The 17,424-nt window shown below is 39.0% G+C and overlaps 1 protein-coding gene across 7 annotated transcripts in view; it reads left to right on the forward strand.

Moving 5' to 3' along the window:
- The window catches only part of Rasal2 (RAS protein activator like 2), a 299,612-nt gene extending 289,987 nt beyond the window's left edge, over nt 1-9,625 (forward strand). For 5 of the 7 annotated variants that reach the window (XM_010630221.1, XM_010630215.3, XM_010630217.3 and 2 more), the window contains 4 exons: nt 873-1,075; nt 2,281-2,368; nt 5,251-5,281; nt 7,693-9,625. In XM_010630221.1, coding sequence (XP_010628523.1) covers nt 873-1,075; nt 2,281-2,368; nt 5,251-5,281; nt 7,693-7,835 — 465 coding nt within the window. In that variant the 3' untranslated portion in view covers nt 7,836-9,625. The remainder of the gene's footprint in view (nt 1-872; nt 1,076-2,280; nt 2,369-5,250; nt 5,282-7,692) is intronic. The other 2 variants (XM_010630216.3, XM_010630218.3) reach the window with 1 other exon arrangement.
- Nucleotides 9,626-17,424: the final 7,799 nt, after the last annotated feature.

The following is a 17,424-nucleotide window of genomic DNA, read 5'->3' on the forward strand; positions in this document are numbered from 1 at the left end:
TGCATTTTTAAAGTACTATACAGATTTATCATTGATTACTAGTGAATATAAATAGACTTTGAATTCATAGGAAAACATGCCTCCTCCCTCACCTAGAAAATTTGACATTTCATTGCACTTAGACCCCATCCACAGCAGAAAGAGCCATATAACCAATTGCATTACTGAATTTATGTAAGAATTATTCGTGAGAATGTAGTCATATATTCTGGCAAAAAGTACCAAATTGGGTAGGTGAGCCATTTCACCAAAGTTGGCCAAAAGGCAATATTAATCAGCCCTGGTGAATTTGTAAGATTTTTCTTAATGCTTTCAGACCTTTTACACTTTTGTAGTCAGGGAGAAAACAGTAGTAGCCTACTCTGCCATAAAATGCTATTTACTGATTCATTGACTTAATATCCTAGAAATGTTGCTTGTTCTCCAAAAGGCTGCTTCTAGTAGAATAAAGGAATGGCAGTCTGATGAGGGACAATAATGTTAGGGGTCCTACATCTTTTCTGTGGTAAGACACTTTTGGTTTAAGACATTTGTTGGGCTTCTAAGCACTTGAACTTTTTCACCCTTCCCATTTGATAACCATCACAGATTGGATAAGGCTTATAGCAACTGGTAATTTAATATGGAGAGAAGTACATAATCTGTAGAATTTGGAATGCCAAGTAAAGGTTTAAAATGTAATTTTAGAAGGGGGCAATGTTTCATTAACGTTTTGTGCCAGTTAATCATTTTAAATAACACTAGCAGCAACAAAGGGAGTGGCAATTCAGACAGCATCCAGCCACATTGCTTAGGGTTTCTTTCATTAAAATATAATTGCTAATTTCTAAAACCAGTCTCCCTGTCATTGTGTTTCTTCTCCTTTGCTCTAGTATGAACAAGAAATTAGCAAACTGAAGGAGCGCCTGAGAGTGTCCAGCCGGCGGCTGGAGGAGTATGAACGGCGGTTGCTGGTGCAGGAACAGCAGATGCAGAAGCTGCTGTTGGAATACAAGGCCCGGCTGGAGGACAGCGAGGAGCGGCTGCGCAGGCAACAGGAAGAGAAAGACAGCCAGATGAAAAGCATCATCAGCAGGTTAGAGGACTGCCTGGTGGCGGATGTGGGGTTGTTAAGAGGTATAAAGAGCTGAGTGTGGTAGTGCACACCTGTAATCCGAGCTCTTGGGGGTGCTGAGCCAGGAGGACTGCCAAGGTTCAAGGCCAGTCAGGACTACACAGTGAGACTGTCTCTCCTGAATATACTCTGTGGTACTCTCTACAAATGTGCTGTCTCTCTTCAAGTATCTTAAACATGAGACTTACTGTATCTCTTACAGTGATAAGGGGAGGCTTTTTCTATAATCATAGCAATTCAAAACAAAGGTAGGGACCTAGCGGCTCATTTGAGAAGTTATAGAAAAGAACTAGACTTAATAAATCTAAGTAACCAGTGTCCAAAACTAACTTAAATTTCCAAAACAAGTCCAGAAACATAGAAAGGGGTTTTACTGTCTGTCTTTAGGGCCAGAGGACCAAAAGAGAATCCCACTGCCACCAACTAAGGGAGAATAAGAGAGAGGTCAGTCTTACACACACTTATGTAGCACTCACTATTGGCCAGGCACTTTTCTGAGAACTTTACAAATATTAATTTGTTTGTCTTCACTTCAACCTCTGAGATAGGATTTTCATTCTCATTTTATAGATTAAAAAGCTGGTGACAAATTCTTTAAGTCTCTTGCCCAAGATCACACAGTGGTGCCACCAGGATTTGAGCCCAGGCAGTCTACTCAAAACTACAGGTCATGTAAATGGAGGACAGAAAGAGGCTATTGAGCCATTGGCTAGAACAGAGGAATTAAAGAATTAGATTGTGGGCAGTGGTTGAGAAATAAATTAGACTTACTAAGTACAGAGCACTCTGAAGAAACTTAGCTGTCAAAGGAAACGAATGTGGTTACTGTGTACTTGATATTAAAAAGGCGATGGTTTATTTTTGTTGCATGATTTGATGTTTTACAGTGAAATTAAGATGTGCTGAGGGAGGGATCTGAGAGAGGAAAAAGAGAAAATGATTGGAGAAATACTGCTCCAACAGAGATGAAATGCATGAAATCTAGTCACATGTAGAGAAATTAGCCGTGGCTATCTTCTTTGAAGGTGAAAAGAAAGAAAAGATTGTTACACTTTTCTTATTAGGAAAGACTAGAAAGCTTAAAATAGGATGTTTTAAGTTTCTTGTTCTCCACATTACCTAGCCCTATATGAAAATGTTGATACCTCCTTCCTACCACATTCTAGGCTAATGGCTGTGGAAGAGGAACTGAAGAAGGATCATGCTGAGATGCAAGCAGTTATCGATGCAAAGCAAAAAATAATTGATGCCCAGGTAAGCAGGCTCTGAATCTAGTTGAAGCCACTTGTTTTTAATAACTGTTTTTTTCTGACTTCCCACCCATGCAAATGACAAAGTAGGCACTAGAAAATGAGGCATTGAAAAGTTCTTGGCATTTGAAGATTAAGTGAATTTCTATGTGCCCTCCATTATTATTCCTTTCTTTCACTAATGATAAGTTTGTTAATTCAGCAAAGTATTAGGGTGTTTAGCACAGTTGTTTGACAAATCTCAACCTACTGCATGGTGGAGTTTGCTTCTTTCCTTCTGGAAAGGAGAACATTTTCAAAGGGGTAATTGTGAAAAGTGCACTGCATGTGTCTGGCTTGTGACCTCTACTGACCATTGCTTGGCTGTGCTGTTCACGGTCTTGTCAGTCACGTCTAGCCATCAACTTCTAGCCTCAGACAGTACTCAAATTTCAGGAGAGAGACAAGATTATAGAAGGTACCTTTCCTGTTAGCCTTTTGGTTTAGGATCTGGCACTGCTGCTTGGAATGTGCTTGGCCACCTTGGTGCTGTGCTTAGACAGCCTCTTTGGATAAAACTTTTTAAGAAAAGGTTGATAAAATCCGAACCTAGGCTTCTGCTTGCAATAACTTACCTGTGACACCAGTGAGATTATGGCTGCCACAAGCACCTCAGAGGAACACATCAGTGATCAGAGCAGTATCTAGGAGGCAAGAAATATTTCTAACTTCTTTTCATAAGTGCAAAATGTGACTATATTTCTTAGAATGAAAGAACAAAAGGCAGGTGCAGTTTTGATAGTAACTCCTATAGTCACTGAATGTATCACCTCTGAAGACAACCAGTCAGGTTTGCATTTCTCGATCTTAAGATATAAAATGAAAAGGAGAGCAAGAATACATATGTATAAATGTTCCACTTCCTTCTCTACTTACCAGCCATTACCCAATATATGTTAACACCTCCAGTATTAAACATGCATTTAACAGTCAGTCTACTTTCTTTACAGGATCAATATGGTATGGGTTTTATTTTCCAAAGGAATTAGGAGGCTGAAAGTCTAGTCATGGGAAGAATGTTTTGTGGGCTTTGTACTCCATCAAGCACAGCAGACTTGGAGGTCAGGTGTGAATGGTGATGCTGTCTTATCAGGGTAGCTTCCAAAATATTTAGACTCCTGAACTCTGTAGATTCTAGATCAAGAAAAAAAAGATCTTCTGTCATTGTTCTACCCGCTCCTTTTTAAAAAATCTGGCTGGGTATACCCAAAGTGAGTAAGGGTAGGGGAGTAGAGATAAGGCCATCTTGCTATACATACTCTAAAAAATGCATCCCAGAGGCTTAAAACAACCTGGATAAAGAGAAGGCAGTTGAATCAGGGAAACTAGTGCTGATAAGTTTTCGCCTGCAGAATTTCAATATAATAATATGAAGCAGGGAAATTTTTATTAATCACCACACCAGGCAAGATAAAACAGACCTTTTTAATAATTTCAGCTGATGTCACACAGACAGTCTTAAGCAGAGAAAACTCAGCTGTGCCACCATCATGGCTGTGTGAACGTTGTCTGACAAGACAACCTGATCATTAGCCTTTGAAAGCTTCTACACTACCTGCCCTTATTTTGACATTTAGGTCAGGTTAAATTGGTATGAATCAGAAGTCATAGTCACAGAAGGAGAAAGCCAGGGAGGAAATCTGATTTCTCAGGGATCACAAGCTCTGAGTTTCGTGCACAGGGTTTGGGGAAATGCTACCTCAAAACATTCAGTCAGTTTTAAACTTATAATCTGACCAAACTAATTAATATTCTGGGTACATACCTCAAGGCAGTGGTTTTTCAAATAGTTTGGTTCTCTGAAAAATTTAATAGAGAAACAAGGTACCTTCCATATATCAGTATCCAGCTACTCCAGTGACCACTCAACAACAAAGACCACTCAACTAGTGAGTCAGAATGTCCTGGATTTGGTTAAATATGATAAATTACTCACTAAAACACAGACATTACTGTAGAGACTGTGGATCCCAAAAGAATATTTGGAGAGTACGCTAGACCACATTTTGAAAACCACTATACCACGTGTAGCACAAATCATTAAACACTAAAGACATTTAAAATTATAGTATCCTTAAAAGGAAAATTTCTCTGTCCCAGCTGTTGTCTGAGTGATACGTTAAAATCTTATTAAAGCAAAAGACTTTTAACACCCTTTGGCATCCTTTGTGGCACAACCTTTTTATATGGGATCTTTTCTTTCATAAGAATAAATCTTACCTCTTAAGTGTCTGATGGAATAGAACAGCCCTCTAGCATCATTTATTAGAATGATGTTTGGGGGTGAAAGCTTCCCAGAGAGGTAACTCATACTTTTATATACCTGATAGGTATGTTGGTGCCACTGTTGATAAAGCATGTTTCTAAAATGAATGCAGTTGTCCTCTGGGTTAAACCTAGCACTTCTCTTTTCTCAAAACACTAACATCCAGGTGTTCCGTGCATGGTTTTCATCCCTCTGAGATTCAGATGTCCTGTACTCCCACAGGAAAGGCTTGTCTCTGAGTTCAACACCCCCTCTCCTTGAGTGAGTTCATTCACAGGCCTGCAACAGACACTTTCTAACTAGGACTATGAAAGGATGAGCACGCCATGACCAAGTGGCAGAATCACCAGTCTTACACCTGGTAGCTCAGCCATGAGGATCCTAATGATGGACTAAGAAACTTGTGCTTAGATATCAGACTAAGAAATGGGCCACCTTTCACTCCCAAGCACCAGGGGACACTGTGACTCCCAGAATCTCTCCATATGACTCGGAGAACAGAGAAGGGCTTCCTCCTATAAGAAGCAAAGCAGTTGCCTAGTTACTGTTGCAAGTGATATCTCCACTGTGTTAAATTACAGGTCATAAATGGAAATGAGATTATTCAAACAGGCAAGTAAACCCTGTCCGGTCTCTAGCTGAGCAGTTCCCAGCCCTGGCCCAGTGCACCAGCCTCCTACACATTCCAGCTCCTGCCACTCCCTATGCTGACATCCTTCCATCAGGCATGAATTAGATTGCTTGGCTTTCTAGTACAGGCAGAATCAAAATGTCAGAGCATCTTGTGCCAGCTGAACTTGACTTTCAAATGTTCTGTTTGATTTGATTTTTTTTTTTCCACGTTTTGTTTTATCTTGAGACATTGGCAATAAGGAAACTATAAGTGAAGTTTCTCCACCTGGAAACTTCAGTTGTCAAGTAGAGTTTTGCTTGTTTTCAATTGTTACCTTTATAGGCAATAACAAATTATAATCATTCTTAGCTGTCTTTCAGAACCTCTAAAAGTCAAATAAGTTTTTGGAAATGCTTGAATTTTTCAATGAACCCTGGAGAATCCTGCTTTCCTTGCTATTGGAACCTTATAATTCATCCCAATACTAAAATATCTTTTCTTTAATCATTGCAGAAATTAGCAATTGCTCTGTTTAGAGATCATTGTTAACCTTCAGGGGGAGGGATTATATTTGGCATTTCCCTCGTTTTCTGGTAACCACTAGCCAGCTCTTACCTATTGACTTTTTTTTTTTCTTCCCAGTACTGGGGGTTGAACTCAGGACCTTGCACCTGTGCCAGCAGGCACTGTGCCACTGACCTAAATCCCTGGCCCCTACCTATTGACTTTTAAAAGATCTACACTTGTTTTCCTAGTAAACTTTGCAGGCTATAATTTTTTTTAACTATTTTTAAATGCCTTACAGCATTTCTCTTTTTAAGTTTTTCCTGAATTTAAAACAAGTAATCCTCCCAAAATAAAAAATGTAAAAGAATCTGAGATTAGTAATTAGTTAATAATGAGGATTTTGTGTATATCGTATCACCTGCATTCTCCATCAAGGAAAGAAAATTTTTAAAGGGTTGATAAAAATAATAAGATAGTTTTTTATTTCATTTTGTTTTCATACTTTTTAAATTGTAACCACCACACAACTGCCATACAGACCCCACCCCGCAGCAAAGCAGGAGATCAAGGGGAAACATCACTTGATGCTCTCGTTATCAGTGGTTTTACCCATACTCTCCCCGGGCGCTGGTCTTTGCTCTGTGTGCTCCTGAGACTTAGTGTTCCCGTGGAGCAGTGCTACATCGGCAGCCCTCTGTAGCTACTGCTTTAATATCAAGGATCAGCTTCAACCCTCGGCCCTCAGCCCTTGTGCCTCCCCTGTGAACCATACCATGACTAACCCTTACCAGGGTGGGAAAATTCCTTTTAGCTTTAAGGTTGTTCTTCATGGACTATTTTCTTTTTAATTTCATGAGCACAGATAAAGACTGTTCTTCTCTGTGTAAGCTTATTTTCTAACTTAACGTTAGAAAGGTTTTGGGGTGATTACCTAACTGCCAAATCTGAGTGTCTCTCCTGATGGTTGTGAGACTGATGTTTTGATGGGATGATTTTTTTTAAATTAAGCTGGTCCTACCTTCCTTTAGATTAACTGTTTGGGGGGCCTTATTCCCCTTAGTTTATTTTCTCTCTCCGTGTGTGTGTGTGTGTGTGTGTGTGTGTGTGTGTGTTCAACAACCTTGGCTTCCAAAATGTGATTCTAAAGCATTATTTTTTTACAGACACTCAAAAGTAAAATGAAAGCATTCTCTTTATTGGACAACTTTCCTGGAGTAACTCTGAGCTGGAATGGGTCTAGGAGCCTGTGTTCTCTATTTGTTCTCATGTGTTATGTTTATAGCATCCCCCTTTCAAGTCACATTCCCTCCCCATAGTCAAATAACTCCTTGGTCTGAGCTTTTGGCTGCTTTTATCTCCTCTTGCTCTTGCATCCTCACCTTACTGGTGACTTTAAACTGCCACCGTGTATTGTTTTAATTTTGAGCACAATGTGAATCTTTTCTAAATGTGACTGTTATGCGTTCTTTTGGGAATAAGAACCCATAGATCACATGCACTTCTCTTCTGTGAAATGAAACCTCTGGTGCTTCTTTCTTTGCCACCTAATTTTCATGTTTCAATTTTGACCAAAAGCACTTAAGGCATCTTGACACTACTGTTGCATAGTCTGAAGTAACGTGGTGTTACTTGTACAAAGCCGTATAATGTTCTAAGAGATTACTGACACGAGTCCTGCTATGCTGAAAGGAAAAAGAGAGAAAGTAGAGGGGGAAACAGAGAAAAAAGAGGGGAAGCAGAAGAACCTTACCATTTTGCAGAAAGAGGCAGAGACGTTCCATTTGTTTGGGAAGCACCATGCCTACCACTGTGTGAGAGAAAGCATTGGACTAGGTCCTTCAGTAAAGAAAGGGCATTATTTCTTCCATATAAGCTGAGTAAAGCCTTGGTTGGTATGTTATAGGAAAAACGAATCGTGTCTCTGGATTCCGCCAACACCAGACTGATGAGCGCACTGACCCAAGTGAAGGAGCGGTACAGCATGCAGGTCCGCAATGGCATCTCTCCCACCAATCCCACCAAGCTTTCCATCACGGAGAATGGTGAATTCAAAAACAGCAGCTGCTGACAGACTTTGTGAATACAGACTGTGGAAGGAGAAAGAAGGAAATTTACCCGCTCTCCTATTCCCAGCCCTTTACTCAGCCCCTCCAGGTTTACAGAATGTTGCTACTTCAAAATGGCAATGTGGTGAGAAACTCAAGTGAAGAGAGGAACTTGTCTTTCAGGGCATAAGCAAAGACTTCCAAGGTCAAGCTTACCCCAGTCTGTATGTACATAGGGAACTTAGTTCTGGGCCATGTACAGAAAATACCACTGTAATATACCAAAAGGAAGTTAATAATGTAGATTACCTTTTTATTATTACTATTTTTATTATTGTTTTGCTCTTGTTGAAAGCACTGCAGTTGTTATAGGAGGAAAAGTAGGAACTGTAACTATGTGTGAGTGAGAGATGAGCCTGTGGGTTCGGTAGGTAGAGACCAAGTATCTATCTAATAGAAGCACATGGAGTGCAATAGGACATTGTTAGAATGAATTTTTTCAGGGATTCATCTGCCAGTTTAAAAGCCCCATTCGGATCCCCTTGTCCTTTAGGAAAACATGCAGATACCAAGATCCACACAAAATAATAGTTTATGATTCTGGTCAGACTGATTCTGATTCTGGTCAGACAACTATCCTAACTTGGGGATTCACTGTTTCAGGGGGACAGAGATAAAAGTGGTTGCATCAAAACTGGACTTTAGGAGTGATGTCTAGTGAACTCCTGTCAATATGTGTATTTTCTGTCTACAGCAGATCTGTTTTAGATACGGGGTTTTTTTTTTTTTTCACTCCTATTGTAATAAAGGGTGTTCTTTTTCCTCTTTAGAGTTTACAGAGCTATAAATATTTGTGTCTCTACATACAGTCTTTATCTTCATACATTCACTGCCCATGGTGGAGCAGTCATCACCAATGGAATTTGCTCTCCCCAGGAGAGAGTATTCAAACATGCTGTTCATAAGCCATCTGAAATAAACACCCTTTCTTCCACACAAAAAAGGGCTAACCACAACTACCAAAAATCTCTGGATATTTCCTATTAATTTTTTTGTATTTGTAAGGTATATTTTTGTTTGTTTTTTTTATCCGTTGTACTATAGGCAGGGTAATTTTATCTCCAATATTTAACTTCTGAACTGCTGCTTCTTCCTCTTATTCCCTCTGTATAACTTGGAAAGAAAAGCCAAACCTGAAACATCACTCTTAAAAGTGATGATGTCTTATTTTAAAAAAGAAAGGAAAACTGTCAGGATGGCACATGCCTATTGTTGTTCCCACACTTTTGGTAGATTTGGCAATAATGACCCATTTATCATCCATGGTTTATTATAAGACAGCAAAAGTCATGGAAAGGAATTTTTCTCCAGAGGTGTAGAATGTCGTCCAGGATGCAACCTTATTTCTAGCAGTCTAGAAAGTTACATGTTAAACGGACATTATATATACAAGTGTATATATATACACATATATATTCACACATATGTACATATAACTGCACAAATAGGAAACATGCCTTCTATGCTGTCAGATATACAGACACAATGTTAAAGGGCCTTGAGTCTCTTTAAGCAAGACCTAAGCAATTCTTTTATATTGAGAAAACAACAGTATTTCTCAAATGACTTATTTTAAATTACAAACTTTAAGAAATTTCCTTTAAAAAGTAAAAGGGGAAGAGAGAAAAAAGTCTTTCGGGAGTCATATCCATGGATTGTTTCTGCTTGTGTGAGTTGTTCTGCATAAGGGAAGACTACATGTACAGTGCCCTCTTTAAAATGAAGCCCAGGCAGGTACAAGAGCTCCTTTATACCAAGTTCTAGGCTTGCATTTCTACTGTTGAGTTCTGCCCTCTCTCAGATGGATATTTTATTGAACCTTGCATTTAAGCAACCTCATCAAAGCTCTCAACCCACAACCTTTTAAAATTTTTTTCGTCATAAAAACACATTTCTACCAAGCAGTAATCCAAAATAGGAGTTTCTCATTGTGCTTTGAAGAGCTTCAGACTTCATGCCTAGCTGTTTTGACACTACACTGTATTTTTTTAACCCTTTGTAGTTATTTTATGAATGCTATCTCTTCCCTCCAAACTGAGGGCACACAGTCAAAATCATTTAATAGGAAGAAAAGTTACCGATTCTGAAATATATTTCTGTTAGTTGAGTGAGAGGGAACATAAACATAGACCTGTTCTTAGTGGCTTATTCTCAGCTCTAGCAAAGATTAATTCATTCTTTTTTAAAGCCTGCAATTGTGCCCTAGAAAACCTAGTAAAGAATTGTCAGTTTCAATAGCCTTAAGTATGTAATGTAGGTGATGTCTTGCATTGAGATGTGGAAGTTTTTCAAGCATTGGTTATGGTCTCCAGAGGGCTGATAGAATTATATTGGAGTTTTGGAGGAGACACAAAAAAATCAAGTATGTTTTTGATGAATGCACTATATCTTGTTAGCATTGTGCAGCCTCCTCAGAGGGCAATCTGCATTGGAAGATGAAACATTTGGAAACATTATTCAGCCCTATACTATCAAGTTATCCGGAATGAAGAGAAGACAGTAAAATAATAAAAAGAAGTAAGAGGGTTAGAAAAGTTCAGAGTTGTCATCAGACCTTAAATTTTAGATAAATTCTTTGAAATCTGCTCCTTTCATTTTTAAATATGGTGTAATCTATAGAATTTATTCTGAAAGATCTTTTAAGTATGAAAGAAGGCAGCAGTAGGTGATAGTTTTTATGGAATGTTGCTTAATTGGCTTTTCTTCAGTCCAAATACGTGCGTACATTTATCTCATTGGTAGGAGGTATATGATTGAAGAGAAGCTGATTGGTTAAGACAGCCGTGCCTTGCACTTGCAGTTTCCCTCAGTACATCACCGCATTATGGAGTTGAGGGTAAACCAGGGCTGAATGGAATATAGAATTCAGGTGAAGTGCTTACAAAGTGCTTATCTAGGGAAGAACCAGACTTGGCCATTAAGGACAGTGTGAGTAGGGTTCAGGAAAAGAGCTTCATGGTTCCCTTTTATATCACTAAAGCAGTAAGATTTCAAGGGCAAAGCAGCAGAAAGTTACACTTCCATCAGTCCATCATTATTCCAAGTCTCTGCAATAAAAGCCATGACAGAGGAACAGTTAAACCTAGGTCACCATAGCAAGCACTTGAGCCCTTACCTATGTTCTAGGCACTGTCACCAAGGTACTTTCCAACTAGGAGACAGTCCTTTGGTTAAGTACGGTGTGGCAAAATGAGGTAATCACACTGCTGTAGTTTTTTGCTTTTTCACTTACTGGCAAGTTGGCCAAAATTAACTTTCTGACTGATGTGCTTTCCCCTCTCTCTTTCATGGGGTTGGAGAGTGAATAAAAAAGTAAGATTTTCTGTCTAAAACTTCTGTTAAGCACTAATTTTATACCCTTGAAACCAAGCTTGACTTTAGAAATGAAGCTCCTCAGGTATTACCTTACCTGCAGTATTTATAATGGGTGGATGGTTCTGTAACCCCTGGCTTCACTGTGTCCTTGGAAGTACACCAGATAGGGAACAGAGATCTTGTTTGGAAGTCCCAGAAAAAGATGACTGCCATTGAGTGAGTTTATATTAGCATTTATTTTGCTTCTGTCCAGATTTCCTGCTGGTCATTTCCAGTTTGGAGTTCTGAGAAGTCTGGTTATGGGACTGAGCTTGGGGAAGCAGCCCCCTTCAGGACTACCACAGTCCCATCAGTCTGCCACAGTGTAGCTGAGCTCCAAGCTTGACAGCAGTCAAGACCACATTGCGTCAGACCCAGGAACCAGAGCTCATACCTCAGCTTCACTGCATTTTCAGCTGCAGTTTTGGAGGCCACCCTCTCCCTAGTGTAGAAATCCTAATTGACTTTCTTTTCTCCGTTTCCCTGTTTTTCCCAAGTCCAGTAAAGTCCCCTGCTTGCCCCAGCGATAAATAGTTGCCTTCCCACCTATTACCTGGGATAGTATTTTTTTTTTATCCATATGTCAATTGAAAGGACTTATACTAGTTTCCTAAAGGAAAGGTTGCGGTGTTGAATTTTTAAATAGAATCTTTTTTCATGTTTGAATGATTATGAGTTCAAGCAGCATTTTCTTATTGTCATGACCCAGTTATGAACGCTCTTGAGTTTTGAAAGAACAAAACTGATGAAATTTGCATGAGATAGAATAAATATCTTATGAGGAAGATCCAAGGAAAACATGCAACCCAGAAGGAGACATAGCAGTCTTCTTGGTAGCCCAGAGGTTTCAAGGAGACAAGGAGATTTATATCCCTTGCCCACTTTTAAAAGACAAATAAAAACGGTGTGGTGATGCACACCTATAATCCCAGCTCTCTGGAAGGCCAAGGCAGGAGGATCACAAGTTTGAGCCCAGCCTAGGCAACTTAATGAGACCCTGTCTCATAAAAGCACTGGCAATGTGTGAAAGCCCTGGGTTCAAGTCCCAGTAATATATAGTTTCTATAGATAATATGTCCATGCTCACAGAAAATACACAATTCCTAGGGCTTCCTTTTTCTGAATTTTAAATGTATTTTATAGAACAGTGATTCCCAAACTTTCTTGAATTTTTTAGATATGCTGTCATTTATTAGATTTTATGACAGTTGTTGTCTCCTCTTCAGAATGTACTATATGTGTTATATGTATATATAAGTTAAAATGACTTGAACTTGATTTGGTTTGACATTGTCTCAAGAACCCTAGATATCATCATCGATACCACAGGGAGTCATAGAAATAAAGTTGAACATCACTGATCAGAGCAGGATACAGGAAGAAGTAGCTTTGGTTTCTGATCAGTTAATCCTCAGGTGTTTGAGAACCCAGTCAGACTTGACAAATGCGGTGAATCATCCAAGGAAAGTGGTAGGTTTGATTCATATTTCAGCATGCATTTTAATTTCCTGCTCAGCTGTTACTTTTTATTCAGATACTCTCATTTTCCCCTAAGAAATTTTTATTTGGGATTTAAAACCAGATTTATCTGTTGGTGAAGCAGGATTTCCACAGAAGTTTCCATATTTTGTAGAGCGGTATATATATTCATGTACAACCATCCTGTTTGGGAGTTTCTCATTTCCAAACTTCCAAGGGAAAAAGTTTCAATTCACAGTTCACCCAATAGGTTAAATATTGACTTGATGACCACAATACTTCAAAACAGCTAAACAGTAAAGGTTAAATTTTGACTGGTGCTTTGACCTTTCTTGGTTATATCAAAATCAACTCAAGCTGATAGGGTCCCATTTACCTGGATCACACCTGTGAGGAATTTACCTTCTAAATTTATTTTGTTTTTCATCTCCAGGGCCTTAATAAGAGTATGTTAATACACATGACTATTTTACAATGTAACTCTAAATAATTTATTTTTTATTTCAAGAAAGAGAAATACACCTTAGAATAAGAAATCCCAATATTTTATTTTATTTTTAAAGCCATATTTTTGTGCTAAGTAGCACTTAGATTGTTCCATATGTGAGATCCATATCTGCATTACATTACCTGGGTTTGTTCTAAAGAAGATTTATTTTTGTTCTGTGAATAATTTTTGATGGTTCTTGTACATGTACAGATATAGATACATTTGAGGTCTTTTATTGATATTCCTACAAAGAATACAAATAAACTTTAACTTTAAACATTTCAGACTAAAGTTGCTACTGTATTTGACATGTTACTACTAGTATGTATCTGGGTGCTTAGGACACAGAAAAAAAGATGTATGGAAGAATATTACTCTGATATATTGTAATATTAAGAACAACAAGCCTTAAAATTATTGAATTTACAGGTAAAAATATTACTTTGAAATAGGGCAAGTAGTTAGCATTAACACATATTTGTTGTGGGCCTGCAGGTACAGCTCAGTAGTAGAGCACTTGCCTAGCATATGTGAAGCCCATGGTGCAGTCCCCAACGCTGAAAATGAGGCCCCATTTACCTTTCTAAACCACTACTGTGCTCTCTTATATTCCCTAGACAGATTTCTGGGGTTTATTTTCAGAATTTTGTTGTTTGGTTCGGGCTTTTGTCCTTGTCACTCTGAAAGTTTTTGCTCCCACATACTGCCATCTTCTGCTTATCGGTTTCATAAAATCCAAGAATGCAAGTTTCACATGTAGTTTGCTTTGGTGCCAGTTGTAGGTCTGTGCCTTCTGGCATATCTCAAAGTTATGTCTAATCCTGTTCTTTTAGGTATTAACCAAAACTTATTGAAGATTGAGTAAAAGGGAAATTGCAAATCAGTAGATGGGTGCTACTTTTCATTCACATCAAAACCAACCCATTTCAGTCTGAATTGCTCAGGACCTACTATAAGCTTTAAGACTTCTTGGATCTGAAACATCAAAAAGAGAGAAAAAAGGCCGATGGTGCAGCTCAATGGTAAAGTGTAAGACCTTGAGATCAATCCCCAGCACCACAAAAAGTAAAACAAACTGCTGATGCTATTTTATGACCCCGTGCTCCTCTTAGCTCTCAGTTATTCACATGTGGACCCCTTAGTTCCATCCCTGCCCTTTAGGTCCACGCATGCCCTTTTTCTTAGCCTCCTTCCAGATGTCTGTCTTTTGTCATTAGCCACCTACACAATGGGAAAGTGCCTAAATCAGTTTTGTTAGGGGAAAAAAAAAAAGACAAAAGGAAATAAAAACAAATGACCAAATCAGTGGTTCTCGGTCTTGATGGTTCATCAGAATCCCTGGGGATTATAAACCAGAAAAGTAGGGATGGTTCCTAGACTCCACCACTGAACAATTAAGTAGAAAGTCTCTAAGGACAGAGGCCAGGCTTTTTGTTGTTGTTGGGGGCAGGGTGTTGTTTGCTATTTTTCCTTAAATATCTCTAGAGGATTCTAACTTAAGCCAGGGTTAAGAACCACTAGTCTAATTCCAGTTCTTGAGCACTATGTCTTTTACAGTGTTTTTTGTCTCTATACCTGAGACTGGGAAGTGTTGGCTATAGGGTATTTCCTTGTCTTCTACTTGAAATTTTAAATGCTACCTAAACTAGTAATGTACACCTAACCTTCAACACATATACTTGGTCCTTACAGTTCCTTTTTATTTTCTATTTTATTTTACAATGCTTGCAGTGGAACCCAACACTTTGTGCATGCTAGGCAAGCACTCTACCACTGAGCTATACTCCCAACCCTTTTCTGTTTTGTTTGACAAAGTCTCTCTAAGCTGCCCAGGTTGGCCTCAAACTCCTGATCTTCCTACTTCAACCTTGCAAATAGCTGGGATTACAGGCCTGTGCTACAATGCCCAGCCCAACTCCATTCTTTAAATTTGTGAGGTACAAATTCTGTCCTTTAACATGGTCATCCCACCTGTGGACTAGATAACAGTCCAACAAAGTTGACTAAAAAATGAAATTTTCCATTTTACCAGTTTACCCTTTGGCTCATTTAGAATAGAAGGTAGATGGCTTCTGGTTTGGTGTCCAAAATTTCATTGAGGACACTACCTAAAGTGTGCTTACAGAGCCGTGCATAATGACACATGTTTATAATCCCAGTGTTCTGGGAGGCTGAGGCAGGAGAGTCCAGCCTGGGCAATTTTGCATCTGAGTCCACACACACCATCTTTCTAGAAAATTGATCTTGTGACATTCTAGAATGAATTACCTGGATGCTGTTCCTTTGGCTCTGTGAATAAACTGCAATAAGCTACTAGATAAATGCTAATTTGTCTCCTTATGTGTAAAATTATGTTGGCTCAATGACCTATAGGGTACTCTCTAGCTCTAACATCAAATGATTATTGTCTGATATGGTTCAGAACTGTTCAATAATCATTTCGAGGGCCAGGATTTAGCCCCGTGGTGCTGCCACCTGCCTTGTGAATGCAAGGTCTCAAGTTCAATCCCCAATACTAAAAAATAATAATAATCAGTTTGAGGCTTTTCTCTCAGTGGTTAGAAACAGTCTCCTATCCCACAATACTGAGACTCAGGCCCCTCGGCTGCCGTCACGTTCAGCTACCGAAGTCCTGTCAGTGCTCTGCAGTTATTTCCATCTCTTTTTCAAAGTACATGGAGAAAAATGGGCCTAGAACAAATTAAATTCAGAACACCATAGTAGTAATGTTGGTAGTAATAATAATAGCTAATGTTTATTGAGTACCAACTGTGCCAGTTTGCTAGACCTTGATATGGAATCCAAAATTCAGTCATAACAGTGGCCATATGAATTATGTATCATCGTCATTCCTATTTCATGAGGAAACTGAGACTCAGACTAAATTACTTGTCCAGGCCATGAAAAGAATAAGTGGAAAGCCAAAGTCAAGTCCTTCTAACTGTCCTGTCTTAACTGAAAAAAGAAAAAAAAAGACCTTAGGAAGATGTTGGAGAGGCTAGAAAAAGATCTGAAAATATCCTGACATAACCAACTTGTCACTGTGAGCCAAAGTGATGGCAGAACAACATAAACTAATTTTCCAAAGCTTTTTCCTTAATGTTACTGTTTTTGATATATTGCCTTGCATAGGCATAGGCAAGTCATCTGATCAAGATTTGAAGAAGCAGAAGTCTTACCTCTCTTAAAAATTGTTCTTTCGCCTCTTCTGGATTCGTGAGAGTTGAAATAGTAAAATCTGCCTTCAGGATTCTAAAAGAGTACTCTGAAAAAGAAAGTGCTACCTGGCTCAAGTGGAAATTACCTATCGTCACTTGGAACTTCAAGCACTTAGCAGTTAGGAGAACCCATTGAATACTATAGAGGCCATGCAGGGATTGAGAATTTCACAAAGAGGGAGATTACTGAGGAGGAGTCTGCTTAGCTATAATTAGGACCATCCAATTAGTGGCAGAAAAGGAAAACTCATGTTTGGGAGTAATGCTGGCTGTCCTCCCACAGCCACCAGGACGTTATTTCCATCTTTTCTGCATTTTTCTCCATTTTAAATCTCTTAAGAGATGATCTAGTATACTGAAATATACACCTCTCCTTGGGCTCTCTGCCCCAGAAAATCCCAAAGAAGTTCTCTGAGCCTATAAATAAATTCAGCCTTCAGCTCTGAGCCAAGCATAATCACCACAGGAACTACAGCCTCATAGTAGGACTGTGATATATCTGTGTACATGTTCTGGTTTATGATGGACCTTTGCATAATTATCATTAACTCTCAACCCTGTGTTGTAAGCAAGGTAGTTTTTTTTGTTTTGTTTTGTTTGTTTGTTTGTTTTTGGTACTGGGGATTGAACTTGGGTCCTTGCGCTTGCAAGGCAGGCCACCGAACTGCTGAGCTAAATCCCCAGCCCTAAGCAAGGTAGTTTTTAATGGCCCCTTTCAAAAATGAGAAAATAGAGACTAAGAAATAAGGAAACTTATCTCCAAGCTATCCCAGTAGTCCCAGGGTTTAAACTAAAATCTGCTTCTCATTCCTATTCTTCTTGCCCACATTTCATGCTGTCTTTTATAAGCAGGCCCTTGGCTAAGGACCTATTAGATTCAACTGCTGTTAGGGTAGGAACTCAGTAAACAACCTGATTGATACCCTGATGTTTTTTCTTTAGACACTGGGTGTGATGAGCTTAAATGTTGGACCTTAGTCACGGCAGTG

The sequence above is a fragment of the Fukomys damarensis genome, unplaced genomic scaffold (assembly GCF_012274545.1).
Source record: "Fukomys damarensis isolate Sample0158 unplaced genomic scaffold, DMR_v1.0_HiC HiC_scaffold_11, whole genome shotgun sequence".
Classification (NCBI taxonomy): domain Eukaryota; kingdom Metazoa; phylum Chordata; class Mammalia; order Rodentia; family Bathyergidae; genus Fukomys; species Fukomys damarensis.